The 18,610-nt window shown below is 36.9% G+C and overlaps 1 protein-coding gene across 1 annotated transcript in view; it reads left to right on the top strand.

The window, feature by feature from the left end:
* The window catches only part of SMSr (Sphingomyelin synthase related), a 208,580-nt gene that overhangs the window by 188,178 nt on the left and 1,792 nt on the right, over window positions 1-18,610 (top strand). Inside the window, exon 4 of the mRNA XM_067788583.1 lies at window positions 2,327-2,484. Coding sequence (XP_067644684.1) covers window positions 2,327-2,484 — 158 coding nt within the window. The remainder of the gene's footprint in view (window positions 1-2,326; window positions 2,485-18,610) is intronic.

Genomic DNA, 18,610 nt, shown 5'->3' with positions numbered 1-18,610 from the left:
CTTTCGGTACCATCTTTGAGAAAATACGCGAAAGAATTTGATTTCTTTAATTTGCTGCGCTTAGTTGCTTTTGTATTTTAAACGTGAACCAGCGAGCAAACATATTTTTGTTTTTGTTGCCAACTAATGTTTTTCCAAAAGTTTGCAAAAATGTTTTCTCTTTGCTGCTCACTAAACATTTTACAATCAAATGTTTCACTCTTTTTGCAAGCTTTAGCACAACTTGACTTATTAAGCACTCTCTTCATTCGTGGCACATCTTGGACTATTTTGTTTTGTGTTTTTCGAAACCCTATGTACTCTTCTCCAAGCATTCTTTTCTTTTTGTTGATCTCTCTTTTCCAATTGTCTGTGTTCCGTTTTCGTCTTTTATTTTGTTTTCTTCCAAAATTTTTATTTCTGGAAGGTGTTCCTTGCTGGGGGAAGTATGAATATCACAGTCACCTTTGATAGAATCGTTGCTGTGTTTTTTTGATTCCGCCGCATTGTTATCTGTGTCGCTCTTCGCTCTTGCCGTAGCTGGAAGAAACACATACAGCATTTCTTTACATGTAACCAAAAAGCAAAGAGGCTAGAATATAAGAGGATCCAGCGCAATTCAGCACCTCGCGGGTAAGGAATTCGCCGCATAGTGTATTTCTTATGGAGGTGGAGGAATTTTCTTACCATGCGGTGAATTCCTAGGTTCCTCTTATGTATATTCTGGCCTCTTTGCAAATAGTTTTGGTTTTGGTTATACCTTTCTTAACAGGAGAATTGAACATGCTTGGAAAATTGAAAAATTCTTCATCATTCTCTATTGAGATGCGCATCCCATGCGTGTACGGCGACAATTCCAACTCTGAATAAGAAGTTCCAGGAGAACTTGGTGGAGTCGCCCAAGCATCTAAATTTATATTTTAATGTACATACATGCAAACACTTTGATATCATATATGTATATAAAGCACATTATTTCTTTTATTGTTACCTTTCAAAAACTTTTCCATAATTATATCAGATCCTTCATTTGAAGCCATTTCTGGTATGTATCTACATATATTATATTAACAAAAAGTTAAAATTTGAAGAAAATTGAAAAGCAAAGAACACTAAGAAATTAGCCCACTCCCTGTCCGTAGTATTGACACTTGGTTGATCAACTTGCTGAGCAGAACTAAATGATGGTTGGTTTTGCAAATAAAATTTGACTACACACTTTACATGCGATTTTGCATTTACCGTTTTTTTATGGAATTTTCTGTTGGAATACGAAATTTTTTAGTTTTATAGATGAAATCTCATGTTTGCCACTTTCGTCAGTTGGGAGGTTTGGCAGTAGGTAGATAGGTGGAATTGCATATGCATCAACAAGCTGCTAGCTCCATCCACCAAAACTTTGCAGTAGATCAAAAAAGTTCTGTTGCATGACAAGTTAAAATGTATTGAAATTTTATGGAGTTAACAGCTTTTCACAATTTTTTTAGTGATTCTGGACAATAAACACATACTTTTCTTTTACCACCATATGCAGAAATCGTCCCCCATTACACCATTATCAAAAATTCGGTTTATTTCGGAGGAGATTTCACCACATCGTCGACGATCTCAGTTTATGCTCAAGTTATGGTTTTAATGGACTAAACTTTGTTGATTTTAAACATTTAGACCATTAGCACTTGGTAAAGTATCGGAGAAAAGCATTGAGGTAAAACATCGATACTTTACTCAGTACTTGGAAAAAAGCTTCGAGTACGAAATACTCGAGTATTTTTTGAAAAAGTATCGATACTACTCAGTACTCGTATCGTTCTATCACTAGGCATGCCAGATAATAACGCGAAAGGCACAATCACAAAATGTCCAAAATACTTACATACATAGATAAGATGCAGAAACTTACTCCGGTAAAAAGGCAAAGCTTCCATACCAATGCAAAACAGGAACCGGAAGGCAGGTCATAACAGAAGCAACGAGCTATTCCATCGTTGTTTGAAATCAAGTCCATTAAAATTGAATTTTTATTGGAAATGAAAATTTTCGCTGGCTCATAATTTTATCAAATCAGAGTCATAAAAGACTCCTAGGGGATCATATTTCCGATGCTCATATTTTTCAAATATTTCGGATTTATATCGGAACCCTAAGTTATGAGCTCTGCGAGAATTTTTAAGGGGTATTAAAGTTTGTATATAGAAAAACACCACAAAGTGCGGTTTTGAGACGACTTTTTTGACTGTGTAAAATATTTTTTTTAATATTGTGCCAGGGTTCAAATTATTATGGAATTATATTGATAATTTGTTATCTTCCAATGATTGCTATTGATTCGATATTTTCTTCGTAGTCTCACTATCCCAGAAGCGTTGCAGTTACGTATTTCTCGAGCATACACTATTTGGAGTGGTCTCGGAATGTCTATTCAGGGTGTGCGTACTTGCGGAGATTATATGTTTAGCGGACATACGGTGGCACTGACACTATTAAACTTTTTTATAACTGAATGTGAGTAGATCCAGAATTTCATTTATAACTATATATATATATATATATGTATACATATGTATGTATCTATTAAGATTTGGGTTAGACATTGCACACTTGTCAAGGGCCGATAAAGAGATAAATATTGTATAAGTTCAAGAGCCTTGTTAGTAGAAAGAAGACTGAGGAAGGGGGTTTTGCCTTTTATATGATATGTTTTGATTTAAACATTGGAGACATAACAAAGGGTGATAAACATAAAATAATATAATTAGTCCATGAGCGTAGCTAGAAGGGGATGGTGGCTAAAATCTTAATTTTAGGAGAGCAAGAAACGTTTATCATGAAAAAGATCGAGTTTTAGTTTTAGTTTTTAAGCCTAATAAAAAACTATAGCAAAAAGTAGTATACAAAAAATTTTCAAATTTAAAATAACATCTCAATTTACTGGTTCAATACCCGGCAAACCAGATACAGCCTAGCAATCAGTGGCGTTCCTAAGTGGTTCTGTAAAAGAAAGCCAAAGCCATTATTTACCCAAAAAAAGTAATCGTGTTTGTTTATTGTTTATTTGTTTCTACGCGTTTGTTTGATTTGCCTTTTGCTTTGTTGCTTTTTTAAACCGGGTTTAAAATTCCTAATTCCATGGCATCGCTGGGTTCAAGTCCCGGGAGGAGCTGCATCAAAATACTTTAAAAAACGGGTATTAAATTATTTTTATCAGACTAATTCTAAATATTCTCGCGGAATTTCGTTCTCACGGACTTTTTTTATTCCCGCGGAAAAATTCCTCCAATTCTTTTCTCCTAGGGAGAAGATTAGTTGGGGAATAGGAATTTCGAATTTTCGTCAGCTGATTTGAAATTTTGTTGCGCATTTCTATTTTTGTTCAACAACTTGTAAAGTTTAGTTATTATTGCGAATTTGTTTAAAATTGAGAACTAAATATAAACAAAGCACAGTATTGCATTTCATATGGTATTGACTGAAATGAGTAACGAATTGGTGCCATAGCAACACCATTTCTGGATGACTGCATCAAATTTGCTAAGAACTCTTCCGTTGCTTATTTAAATACTTTTGGACTGCAACAAAGACTCTGTGGTAGAATGTTTATGTAATTTAGCACAAATGTGTACAAATTAGTGTTTCTTCGTAAAAGAAACAGTAAACTTAAACTATTTTGATGCATTCCCTTTAATTCAACATGTGAAAAAACTCCAAAAAAATGGCAGTGGAATCTCCCAATCTCTCAGTAACATTCATAATACCTACTTTTCTCAATTAAGCGGTTTTCCCTTTTTCGAACATTGTTCAGAATAATAGGAAAGGGTGATGTGAAAAACCTCGCAAGGATTTTTTATTTAGAATATGAGGAATGGGAGAAGGGAAAAAACTCGCACGGAATTTTTGTTTAGAATTGGCCTGTATATGTCTCAAACTCAATAAATGTATGAATGTAATAAATGAATAGACGATTAAACGAAAGATTATATACTAATATGTTAGTTTTATAGCACTATATTGTCCTTTTTCCGCAGACCTGGGCCGGTTTTATAAAGAGGTTTAGCAAACTATGTTTTGTAAAAAGTTACACTTTTTTGTTTTTTAGGTACTATGTAAATAATCGTTTTAACTTCAACATTAAAACTAAACGTTTAGTTAAATTTTTAAATTTTCCAAAAACTTCGATTTTTTTTACATGCTCAAGTAAGTATTTTTAAAGAAAAGAACGAAAACCCGTTTTGTATGTCATTTAATTCTAGATTAACCCTCCGATTAGCGGTGAATAAATTCAACACGTCTCAGCGTTGTCGTCTGGCCAGACGAAATTTTACACTTTGAACTTTATTCACAAATATTTGAATTTTTTTTGATAAATTTTGAAATGAATTCGATCTATGAGGTTTTATAGGCTTAAAAATATGTTCTTCTAGCCAGACGACAACGCTAAAAAGTGAAAATTAAATTTGGTACAAAAAAAAAAAGATAAAACAAAATCCACAAATATTTGAATTTTTACTAAAATTTTGAAAAAACTCTTCGCACACTGTGACTACCCAGAAATAAGTTTAAATTTTTATTGATATATTTTGAAATTAATACGAACTATGAGGTCTTATAGGCTATGTTCGTCTAGCCAGACGACAACGCTAAAAAGTGACAATTAAATTTGGTACAAAAAAAAAAAGATAAAACAAAATCCACAAATATTTGAATTTTTACTAAAATTTTGAAAAAACTTATCGCACACTGTGACTACCCAGAAATAAGTTTGAATTTTTATTGATAAATTTTGAAATGAATACGAACTATGAGGTCTTATAGGCTATGTTCGTCTAGCCAGACGACAATGCTAAAATGTGACTTAATCAACTTTGGTACAAAAAAACATAAAAAAAAAATAAAAAAATATCGATTTCGGAATTATTATAAAGACCGCCTCTAAACTTAAAAATTCAGTAATGCTTTTCATGATCGGGTGGGTAGCAGTAAAGTTATTCACGAAAATAAAGCCTTCTCGTCTGGCCAGACGCCACAATCTATCGGAAGGTTAAAATAATATCAGTTTTTGGGCGATTTAACATCTCCCTGATTTTTAGAATTTTTTAACCACATTCCGTACATTATCCGTACATTAGTTATATTTTTCTTTAGATTAGACATGCATAGAAATTTTCGCAGTCTTCTATAATAAAAATAAAAAAGCTTTGTTGAGCGAGCCGAAAAATGATTCAAATGTGAAAGAATTTTCATGCATTATAATGCTACCTATGCTTGGACTTGAAAACGCCTCTCGCATAGGCTTCTGATTTTAGGCTTTCATTTACTAGGTGAAGCCATGCATCTACAATCACAGAAGCCAAAAGTATAGAAATAATAAGAGACGTCAGTTTGACTTTTTGCGAAATTTGAAATGTACAATTTGAAGAGTATTTTTAAATTGCTTCTAGACATTTTCATAGAGTATTTGGATTTATTTAAGGGATTGTGCTAATTAAATGATTTAATTTAATTTATTTATTATTACGGCTGTTTAGGTCTAAAACTTAAATTACTAAATACAATTAATTATTAAATTTACTTAGTTCTATTGAATATGCTGTCGGAATGCCATGTGATTCCGATCAGCATATTTATTAGCATGACAAACGGACGAGTCTGGGAGTCACTCTTTTAAGGGAGGTTGGAAAGGACGTGTTTCCAATCCTCCAGTGCTCCCAGCATAAGGCAGCAAAATTTTGAACATATATTTTCATTTATGACTCTGTAGGAATGCAAGAAGATTCCGATCAGCACAGCTCAACATGTAATGGGAGGTTGAAAAGGGCGTATTTCCAATCCCCCCTGTTCCAACTTTTGTTTGGAAAGCACGTTGTGCCCCATCAATTTTCTGTCGGGTGATCCATTTACGGTTTATCATTCGGCAGCTCAAGGCTTAGCTGGTTGTGCATTCTCCATCATGTGTCCGTACATGAAAAATCAAAAATAAGGACAATTAAAACTTGTTTACCTTAGCGGGAGAGATTTACAGTGCTCTAGCAATTTTTTCTTGAGTGTTTTTAAATTATTACTATTTTTTATATGATTAGGAAGTTCGTTAAAACTTTCTAAGCCTTTATAAAATATATTTTGCTTGTCCACTTCTGTTTTGAAGAGAGGAAGTCTGAAATTGTTGTTTTCTCTGACTACGTATGAGTGGGCTTCATTAACATAAATTAGTTTATCACTCAAGTACTCAGGCAACATTCCAATCTTCATATTAAATACAAATTTCATACTGTGATAAAATATAAGCTGTCTAACGCTGAGCCAATTAAGTGTTTCGATCATAGTTTTTATTGGAGTGTCGTATTGCAGCTTAAGGATAAATATCATAGTTTTATTTTGCATAACCTGTAGCTTATCTACTTGTGCTTCGCTAGCAATAAAAAATATTGTTTGACAGTATATAAAGTGCGGCTCAATTATGGATCTGTAGACTGTCAATTTATATTTTTTACTTATATATTTACATGATCTCTTCCAGAATCGAATTTTCTTGGCAATTTTAGCAACTATATATTCAACGTGATCATTAAACTTTAACTTGTTGTCAATCTGTACCCCTAAATACTTAAATATTTGAACTTCCTCTATTTTTGTACTCATTATTTCTAGATCAATTTTCGGCGAATCTTTATTACACGTTCTGGATATGATCATAAAGCTTGTTTTGCTAACATTTAATTTTAGTTTATTCCCGCAAAGCTATATATACTAAAGTCGCAATTTATTAATAATGTAACGTATTTGCTGCAAATCCTCTTATTTGCCCTTTTGCTAAGTTCGTATCGCTAAACTGTTGAATAAATAACTCCAATATTGAATAATGGAAAAATGGCCTTTATTAAAATACTTCACAATAACACTCAAACTGTGCAACGAATAGCTTAGTAACCAAACTGATAGCTTAAATGAACTGACTTTCAAAATAATACTGCTATTGCTCGCTAGATATCATCTTCGTCGTAACTGCTTGACAACTCAAATCAAACTGAATTCCAGCTCCTCTACATCTGTCGCCTTTCATACTCTTTGATTTTAACATTCGCATCTTCTAGGCGCTTCCAGAATCTACTAGTCCATTAGCTCTCAAACATCTCAGCTGTAACTACAATTGCACAATTTTATAGTTTTTCTCATTGCATACTTATAGAAGTATCTCAGATATATGCATGTGTTTGCGCATTGACTCTCCGCTGCTCGTATACGTACATGGTATATATATGTAGACGCAGTTATTGTTTCGTTTATGTAGATACATGATGATTGAATTATTGATGTGCATTCACGTCACTGCTTAGCATCGGCTTAGAGCTGGCAGCACTCCTTAGTTTTGCTAATATTCGTAACACTGCCCTCCACCTAAGTCTGATCGTCCCGATCAGAGAAATCTCTCGATCTAAACGCCGCTAGCATCGCCAAATGTACCACTCTTCTACTCCGTGGTTTCTCAATGCTTTGTATGCGGTAGATGGTATCACTGATCTTCTTCACAACCTTGTACGGGCCTTCCCAACTGCACCGAAATTTGGATGGAACACCTTTCCGCCGGTGAGGGTTGTATAACAGTACGAAATCTCCCGCCAAGAAACCTTTCGAATTATTGTTCTCATGGTACCTGTGTTTCATCGTACTACTCAATACCCTGGTTCGTTCCTTCACACTCTGTTGTTTGGCCGATGCACTACTTCGTAGAGCTTGCGCTGAACGGATTTGCTTTGCATAATCTGTATCGTTCCCACGTTTCCCCACAGTAGTGCGCTCTGGCTTGAAACTACCCTCGCATTCTTTCTCGGAAATTCGTTGCTTCGTTTTCCTGCGTCTTTTAGGTTTTGTCAATGCCAGTGTTTCTCTCGCAGGTACTTTTGATTTATTTGGCTTATTCGATCTATCAACCTTTGCCTTTGACTTTCGTGGTCTTTGTCGAGTCTTTTCCACCAGTACCCGATTACTGCTGAACCCTTTTTCCAAACTAAAGTTAAGTGGTATGTCCTGCTTCTTATAGCGCATAATTTTTCTCCGCATATCGATCCTGATATCATGGTCAACCAAGAAGTCCACTCCCAATATGACTACATCAACGATCTCCGCCACAACGAATTTGTGTAGAACCATGACTTTTCCAATTAATACCTCACATACCACTTCGCTTGGACTTGATTATACTCGCCTGTGACCGTACGCAACCTTGCTCCAGGTAATGACTTTACTCTGCTGTAGACCAAATCAGATCGAATCAAGAAATGAGATGCCCCCGTATCTACAGTCAGTACACGCTCTTTACCATCCACATTCCCTCTGATGGTAAGACTGCTTGATTTCCTTCCAATCTGCGGCACAGATATCACAGGACATTCAAAAGCCGGGGACACAGATATCACAGGACATTCAAGCCGGTTCTTTACATCCGACACGCTCTTGCTCATTTCCGCCAGCTTTGCGTTTACGGCCACCCACATTGTTGGAACTATTAGGACCAAGATCGCAATGACGTGCAATGTGACCTGGGTTGCCGCACTTGAAACATTTAATAACTCCGGCATTCTTCTGTTGAGATCCCTTCAGTGCTTTCAAAATTGTGTCTACCCACTCTGGCCTTTCTACTTCCACACGGCGTGCTTTGAAAACTGGCTTACACAGAAGCGAGGCTGTTTCCTGAGTCAGTGCATGCGATACCGTTTCAGCAAATGTTAGTTTTGGATTCGCGTATGTAGCTCGCTTCGTTTCCACGTCCCGTATGCCATTTATGAAACTGGATTTTTACCCTTTCAGTGTATTCCACGGGTGCGTCCGCATTTGCAAGATGAGCCAATCTTTCAATATCTGAAGCAAACTCCTGCAATGTCTCATTTGCTTTTTGGTAGCGGTTTTGCAACTCAATTTGGAATATCTGTTTTCTATGCTCGCTTCCATAACGTCGTTCTACAGCAGCCATCAATGCTTCATAATTGTTCCGCTCTCCTTCGGGAATCGTCTGCAGGATTTCCGCTGCTGGCCCCTTCAATGCCACGAACAGTGCAGCAACTTTATCTTCCGCATTCCAGTTGTTCACTGCTGCGGTCTTCTCAAACTGTAGCTTGAAGACCTGGAAAGGGACAGAACCGTCAAAAGATGGAGTTTTTACCTTCGTATTACTCGCTGAAGCAGCCGGCCGATTAAGTTGCAATTCCTGTATACGACCTCTCAACGCATCCACCTCTGCCTCCAATTTTTCTTCAAACTGCATAATTTTTTCGTCCATGCGCGCTTCGAGTTTTGATGATATGCCCGCCTCTTGTGCTTCTAGTTGTACTGTTATGCGTGTCTCTTGTTCTTTCAGTTGGGTTGCCATATATGTCTTTTGTTCTTCCAGCTGTGATGACATATTTGTGGATATTTGTGATGACATTTCTGTTATACGTGCCTCTTGTGCTTCAATCTTTGATGTTATACGTGTCTCTTGAGATTACAGTTGAGATGCCAGCTGAGATGCTATTTCTGTCTTTTGCGATTCCAGTTGGGATGCCAATTGCGACGACATTGATGCTACTGTCGATGTTTGTGCAGATATTGCAGCCAATATCATGTTCAAGTCTGTGCTGGTAACCGTCTGCGATGTTTCGTTTTTCTCTTCAATTTTTGTTGTCTCCTCGCCATCAAGATGAAAGACATACTCTTCCACATCAACTCCTTCTGCTTCCATTGACTCTCGTAGCCGTGCCTGAAGTTCAAGTTTAACGCCGCTTGTATTCAATCCACGGCTCTCCAACTCCTTCTTCAGTTGCTGGATCTTCAATTCACTGAACTTTGCCATGTCCTTGTCCTCTGGAATTTATTCAACAATTCCTCTTCTGACACCAATTGTAACGTATTTGCTGCAAATCCTCTTATTTGCCCTTTTGCTAGGTTCGTATCGCTAAACTGTTGAATAAATAACTCCAATATTGAATAATGGAAAAATGGCCTTTATTAAAATACTTCACAATAACACTCAAACTGTGCAACGAATAGCTTAATAACCAAACTGATAGCTTAAATGAACTGACTTTCAAAATAATACTGCTATTGCTCGCTAGATATCGTCTTAGTCGTAACTGCTTGACAACTCAAATCAAACTGAATTCCAGCGCCTCTACATCTGTCGTCTTTTATACTCTTTGATTTTAACATTCGCATCTTCTAGGCGCTTCCAGAATCTACTAGTACATTAGCTCTCAAACATCTCAGCTGTAACTACAATTGCACAATTTTATAGTTTTCCTCATTGCATACTTATAGGAGTATCTCAGATATATGCATGTGTTTGCGCATTGACTCTCCGCTGCTCGTATACGTACATGGTACATATATGGAGACGCAGTTATTGTTTCGTTTATGTAGATACATGATGATTGAATTATTGATGTGTATTCACGTCACTGCTTAGCATCGGCTTAGAGCTGGCAGCACTCCTTAGTTTTGCTAATATTCGTAACAATAAATTTAAAAGGCTGTCGGTAGTATAATTATCCCAAGACGTTGAGGAAATCATCCTTCGCAAGGGATTTGAATTATTAACTTTGATGGAAAATGAGACTGTTTCGTGATCGGATATTCTATTATTTAGTAGTTTTACACAAGACTGTATGTTTGCATTTGTGTATAATAGATCGATTTTTGTTTGTGACGTTTCTGTAACTCTAGTATTAAAATTTATCATTTGTTCCATAGCGCAACGAGCGGGAATCTCATTTAATTTACAGCTATGTGCGGAAGCTACATTTAGGTTTATGTTTAAATGACAAATTAAAAGGGAATTGGTGTCACTTTCATAAGCATCTGTTAGTATGGTATCTAAGTAATCTAAAAATTCACTATCGCTAGCGCTCGGGGAATGGTATAACACACCAATTTGCCATTTGAAATCAAAGTTTTTTAATTTGATTATTGCACACCAGACGTTCTGCACACCTGGATCTATTATAACTAACTTTAAAATCGATTCCTTCTTTCAAAAGTAATACAACCCCTCCTGTGTGCCTGCTATGCGAATCGCAACGAACTGTTTTATAAAAAGCAATATATATTTCCCCATCAGTAATATCTGAGCCGTTTATTTTGAAAGTGGCATAAGTCATTTCATGTCGTTTAGGTTCAGTGGTAATTTGTTTGTATCTCTCCTCGCCTCCAGTTTTTTAGAGTACAATATCCAAAAGATGCAATTCTTATTATTATTTTATAATTGTAGAACCATCTATATATGCATTCGTTCAAAAATAACAATGCATTTAAGACCATGAGTTGGAAATGACTTATGCCACTTTCAAAATAAACGGCTCATCTGATGTTATGCAAGCTTCAGAGCACAATAGGACGTCCGGATCTACTTCTTCTAAAAGCCTTTCAAGTTCCGCTTTATTAGCTAACAAACTACATATATTTAAATAAATACATTTTAAATTAAAAGCGTTTCTTCCCAGTATATTATGTTTTGGTTGCTAAAAACCAACTCTTTGCTTCTCCAGTTTGAGTTTTCTTTGATAAACTGGATAATCGATACTCATAATGTTATGATCAGTACCTAACTTGAATCCTAACTGGTTATTGGCCTCCAAACAGTTTCCGCATTTGTTTAAAAGTCTACTCTCTTTACATTCTTCAACTTTATGCTCCCCCAAACACTTGCTACATCTTTGTTTGTGAGTGCAATTACTTGCTATGTGATTGAATCCTAAACATTTATAGCACCTTCTGACCGTTTGCCCATCGTAAACTTGGCATCCATCCCAACCAACGTTTCTTGCATTTCAAAGCGTCTTCAAAATATTTGTGCTCTATTTCAATTATGGCATTGATATGTGCAGTTCTGTTATCTTTCTTAGAATGGATAATTTTTACACATTTACAATACTTCATTTTGAGCAGCAATGCTGCTAAATATTTCTTCTTCCTTATGTTCCGGACTAATATTAGCCGTGTTTTTTTTTTACACGTAAACGTCTATACGCTTAAACTTTATATGGACTGCTAAGCGACAAACTTTAAATACACGTCTGAAGTTGCTGCGCATAAAATTTGTCCTAATAAATTTCAAAACGCATTATACTCAGATGTAACTTAAATATGTGTCTTTGTTTCACCCTCTACACTAATTCTATGTATTCTATATGTGTCTACAATTCATCGCAACTGATTTAGCTATATATTATACCCTAAGACCATCAGAGGGTTATGTCTCCGCTTTTCGGTACACCCTGTGGCTATAGCTAGTTATTTAACCACTGCCGCTAGATGGGTCTCCTAAGCATTATCTAAGAGAGGGTAGGCGTTTTTTTTCACGCGCAAACGTAAACGTATACGCGTGTATAAAAAAACACGGCTATTAGCAACAACAATTTTTGGGCAAGGGACTTTGGGTTCAGCAATATTATAGGTATTTTGATCTCATCTTTCAGTTAGGGCATCTTTTATTTTGTTTTTATCATTGGTTGACTTTGCCCTTATTGTTATAGTACCATTGTTTTTATTTACTACCCTTCCTACATTTAACTGAGAGGGACCTTCAAATCTATTTTGGTTTTCTCAATGGCTTGTTTCACTTTCGGCTTAATTACAATTGGAGGGATGCCTTTTGTAACAGTCTTCTTAACCTCTTCTATATTTTCCTATTTTTGTTCATTTAACGCCTCATTAGGGATATTAGCAACCTTTGAATGGGTATCAAAAAATATTGTATGACGACAGAAATTTTTAGAAATCTTTTTCGTAGTTTTATGTAACGATTGTGCTTTTGACAAAACAAGCTGATTTTTAAATTGGTGTACAGGACATTTAACTTTCTTAATTACATCAGTATATGACTCTTCACTGTGCAATGTTTCTAATGAAGTACTATGATTGTTAATAAATTGCCGAGAGAGCGCATCTGCTACTTTATTCTCTTTACCAGGCTTATAATAAAAGGTTGGCGAATCTTTTTATACTCAGCGTGCTTTGCAAACAGAGTATATTAACTTTGATTGGATAACGGTTGGTTGTACAGGTATAAAGGAATCGAGATAGATATAGACTTCCATATATCAAAATCATCAGTATCGAAATAAAATTTGATTGCGCCATGTCCGTCCGTTCGTCTGTCCGTTAACACGATAACTTGAGTAAATATTGAGATATCTTCACCAAATTTGGTACACGAGCTTATCTGGACTCAGAATTGAAAATAAGCGAAATCGGATGATAACCACGCCCACTTTTTATATATATAACATTTTGGAAAATACAAAAAACCTGATAATTTAGTAAATAAGACACCTAGAATGTTGAAATTTGACAAGTGGACTGGTATTGAGACTAGATAAAAATTTGGAAACAATTTTTAAAATGGGCGTGGCACCACCCACTTGTGATAAAATCAATTTGACAAATATTATTAATCATACATCAAAAATCGTTAAACCTATCGTAACAAAATTCGGCAGAAGGTTGCATTTACTATAAGGAATGCTTTGAAGAAAAATTAACGAAATCGGTTAAGGACACCCACTTTTATATAAAAGATTTTTAAAAGGGTCGTGGACGAATAAAATAAGCTATATCTTTGCAAAAAAGCGCTTTATATCAATGGTATTTCATTTCCTAAGTGCAATAAATAGGAGAAACTTCAAATTAAAAAAAAAATGGGCGTGGCACCGCCCTTTTATGACTAAGCAATTTTCTATGTTTCGGGAGCCATAACTCGAAGAAAAATTAACGGATCGTAATAAAATTGGGTAAACATTTTCTCTATAGTGGGAAATATTTCTAGAAAAAATTTACGAGATCGGTTAAAGACCACGCCCACTTTTATATAAAATATTTTTAAAAGGGTCGTAGACGAAAATAATAACCTATATCTTAGCGAAAAAGAGCTTTGTATCAATGGAATTTTACTTTCTAAATTGAATTATAACATTAAATTGGAAAACACTAAAATTTTTTAAAATGGGTGTGGCACCACCTTTTTTATGACTAAGCAATTTTCTATGTTTCGGTAGCCATAAATCGAAGAAAAATTAACATATCGTAATTAAATTGTGTTAACATATTTTCCTTATAGCAGAAAACAATTCTAGTAAAAATGGACGGGATCGGTTAAAGACCACGGCAACTTAGATATAAAACAAATTTAAAAGGGTCGTAGACTAAAAGTCATCTCCGCAAGCATTATGAGGAAATACGGCACCTGAGAACACAGCCGTATGAGGAAAAAAATACAAACAGGCCCTCAGTGATAAAAATAAGGCGTCGGACCTCTATGCCAGGAATTGCCCGGCGTACCCAGTTCTAAAAGATAAATACCTTGTACTTACAGAAGAGGAAAGTATACTGCCTAGGGAGATGGGCGTCACTAGAGCTCAACTTCGATCTGGATACTGTAACAGATTAACCTCTTACCTATCCAGAATCAACCCCGACACACAATATGTATATCATGCTTGCAATGTGTACCCACATGACACCAACCATATCTTCAATTGCAATGTGGAACCATCGCCTCTAACCCTCCTCTCACTCTGATCCACCCCTATTGAAACCGAAAGTTTCCTAGGGCCCCCGTTAGAGGATTTTGGTGACAATTTGTGAGTTGTCGCACCTATTGGATGGGGCGAAGCACTGCTACAACAACGAGCCCGTGACTGCCAGACCTTCGTCATTTAGCAAAAAATTTCACCTCACTTTCGCCATTTTATAAAGACTGATTTTCATGTATTGTTTTCCTAATGACATGAGAAGCCACTAGCCTCATTGCCAGATACTTTCAATAGTGGCTTTGTCACTCTTAGTCCTTCTAAACTTGAAAGAACAATGAAGCAATTTTATAATAAAATTCGAACACAAAATCTTGTAAAAAAAATTTAGAAATTTTGTTTGTCGCAAAAAATGTCAGCTTTTATATTATGAAAAAGAACAGTTTAACGTTACAAACAGTGTAGCGTTAACAACTGCAATGAGGCTGTGTCTAGGAAATCTTCAGCACAGCCCATACGGCTATAGTGATATGAGCTTCAAGGCGCATGGTACCAAAATTGCAGCTGTATTGCAAGGCCGCAACAAAATCCTCAAATCGCTTGCCGGCAGGTCTTGGGAAAAAGATAATGAAAACATTGCTAACAACATACAAAGGTCAACCGCTTGTGTGCTACTCGTAGTCAGTTTGATTTAAGAACACACACTCCAAAAGGATGCAAAGCTGCCAAAACACTGCCCTCGGAATTGCCACGGAATATTCCATATTAAATAGTTATGCAAAAGAGCTCAATATAAAGGAGCATATCGAAAGGTAAACATTTTTTCCATTTTCCGGAAACCGACAACTTAGCAAGCAACTGGTTAATATTCGGCACTTAAAAACATTAACAATCAATATTATTGAAATCGTTTCGCACTACTTCAATTGATTTACAATTATCAGGTGTTTCGCTGCAATATTGCCAGCTCGTTGAAACGATGATATTCCGAAAAAATTGCACTGCAATGTCTTCTGAAATAACAAAAGTAATAAGTGGCTATACTGGCTACGTAATGAGTTTGACAGTCGCTGTGAATAAGTAGTGACTATGTACGTAATAGGACAAACGCGAATACGTAAGAAGTTATAAAATACGAACTTCTGGGTGAATGTGATTGTGAGTGACTGCGACGCAAACATTAACGGTGACATACATAATACCGGCCTTAAACATATTGTGATTGTTGGAAATAGGATGAATCTTTTAGTTAATACAAACCCAAATACCCCGTGAAAATGTGTAGAGGCAATTTAAAAATACCCCACAAGTGAAAATCGCAAAAAATACGAACTGACGCCTCTTATTAATCACTTCTCTTTTCTCTTAGCTTTGCTGTTTACATGTATGTGTGGCTGCTTGCTTTAATGTTTACATGTACGTGTGGCTGCTTGGTTTGCTGTCGTTGTGCATTTATTTACTAGCAGCATAGTGACGTATCGAACTGCTAATAAAAAAAAAAAATGTAAGGCGCGATAACCTCCGAAGAGATCTAAGGCCGAGCTTCTCTTCCAATTTGCGTCGTGCTCCTCTTGATTTTTCCCTACAAATTGGCCGGACGGGACCTACATGTTTTATGCCGACTCCGAACGGCATCTGCAAAGCAGATGAGTTTTCACTGAGAGCTTTTCATGGCAGAAATACACCCGGAGTGCTTGCCAAACACTGCCGAGGGGCGACCCCGCTTAGAAAAATTTTCTTCTAATTGAAAAATCTTATTTCTAAAATTTTGATGTTGCTTTGCCCGGGAGTTGAACCCAGGGCATACGGTGTGATAAGCGGAGCACGCTACCCATCACACCACGGTGGCCGCTCGAACTGCTAATATTGGCCACAATATGAAGTATTTGAGATATGTATATATTGGTCATGAACTTTTTTGTTTTAAGAGTTTTGTTTTGGGTTTTCCATTAAATTGAACAGAATTACATATCACTTACAAAGCAAGTACATTAATGGCTTGATGCGCTAATCACCAAGCCTTCAATGTGTGGATCGGTGATGATAAGTCATCATGGGTGTTGAAATAGTCGGCTATACAGTCTATGAACCTTGGCTAAATCCTCGGGAGATCCAAGTTAGTCGCGACCGAGGTACTTTCGCCTTGTTCTGGCAAAAGCTGGGCAATCAAGGATAAAGTGATTTGATGATTCCACCTCATCATCCTCCATACAGCTGCAGCCTTAGTGAACCCAAGTACTTCGGCAGACCGCCTGCCATCCACTTTCCAGAAAGATCTTGCTACCCTGCAAGTGGTGTCCGCCCAACGTTTGCTGAGCTGACTCGAGGCCCAGCTTGGAGGAACAAACCACAGGTGGCCAGCGGAATCCCGAAATCCTTTCAGCCATCTTCATCCGGTTCAGTTGTACCGATGCGGGCTAAGAGATCAGCTTGAAAGTTGCCCGGGATATCACTATGGCCCGGGACCCAGATAATCTGAATTATAAAATAGTTCGATGCAACCGCAAGCGAGGTCAGGCACTCCCAGACCACCCTCGATCTCACTGTAGTTGAACTCAAGGCCTTGATAGCCGCCTGGCTATCAGAGTAGATGTTGAATTTCCTAACCGTAGTAACACTGGATAGCATTTTATCCATCGCGTCCTTAATCGCAGCAACGTCCGCTTGGAATACACTGCAGTGGTCAGCCAACTTAAACTTGCGGCTTACATTTAGCTCTTGACAAAATATCCCCCAACAACCTTGCCGTCCAACTTCGACCTATCCGTGAACAAGTTAACCGATCCCCTGCCGCAGATGAATCCTCTTCCCCACTCCTCTCTCGGCGGAATGACTGGGGTGAAGGTTGTATAGGGAGCAGTTATCGGCATACAATTATCCGCCCTGTCAGGGATAAAGTCGAAACTGGTAAGAAGGCTAGAGTGTCTGAAGTCAGAAAGCTGCCTTTCCCGCAATATCTACTGTGCTTTCCACCAGACCAGCACCCCATAGAGTAGATTTGGTTTGACCACCATCTCATAAAGCCAGTGTACTACTCCTGGCGAAAGTCCCTATCTCTTTCCGATAGCCGTCCTGCAGCAGTACAAGGTAACCGCGGCATCCCTGGCCCTATCTTCCACATTGGGTCTCCAGGACAGTTTCTTGTCCAAAATAATCCCCAAATATGTAACCCTATCAGAAAGTACCAACGGTACCCCTCCAATCGAGGGAGTTCTGAAATATAATAATTTATTATGTACAGACCAGTAAACCCAAACATAAAAATACTTCCAAAAAAAAAAAAATATTCCATTGTGTCACCCGGAAAACCCTTAAGTAGAGCTAATATTGTTACTTTCCACGTGTGTACACTTTATTTTTTCACTGACCGTATGTGCATGATGCAGGAATAAAATAGTTGATTATTTTTCCTTATCCCTATGACTTAATGATTTTAGGCTTTTTCAATGTAACATGAAAAAAATTTATCAAAAACTGGAGTTTTTATAAATTGATCTTTCCCTTATCCTTGTGTCGCGTCTGTTACCAAAAAAACAAGAAAAAAGTATTTTTTTGGTTCGGCGGCCGTGATGCGGTGGTAGCGTGCACCGCCTACCATACCGAAGGTCCTGAGCTCAAGTTCCGGGCCAAGCAACCTCGAAAATTTAGGAAAAAAGCTCAGCAGTGATTTAGCAAAGATTCCGAGGGCATTTCTGTCATAAAGGGCTTGTTAGTGAAAATCCATCTGCCTTGCAGATGCCGTTCGGGGTCGGCGTAAAACATGTTTTTTCCAGAAAGTCTAAGCTTTGGTGATTCGGAGGGCTAGTAGTTTTTAAATTTTATTATATGTTATTTATATTGTTTGTTCTTGTAGAAAAACATAGGATGCTAAATAATTACTAAATATTTGTATGAATTTAATAGGGGCGAGTACTTTGGCTCTGAGAGAATCTTTTTCAACCCCGCTGTTGCACCTTGTTTGTATTTATTGTGGGCGAGCACTACGGCTCTAAGGTATTAGCTGCGTTTTGAGCACCTTATTTTGCGATGAAGAACCCCCATTTGGGATAAAAAATTTAAACTATATATGTCTTTAGAATATTTCTCTAACTAGTTGAGAATTACAATGGTTAAAGAAACAAACGAAATAAAAATGC

Source organism: Eurosta solidaginis, chromosome 5 (assembly GCF_040869045.1).
Source record: "Eurosta solidaginis isolate ZX-2024a chromosome 5, ASM4086904v1, whole genome shotgun sequence".
Classification (NCBI taxonomy): Eukaryota; Metazoa; Arthropoda; class Insecta; order Diptera; family Tephritidae; genus Eurosta; species Eurosta solidaginis.
Note: the sequence above shows the minus strand (reverse complement) of the source record. Positions and strands in the feature narration are given on the sequence as shown.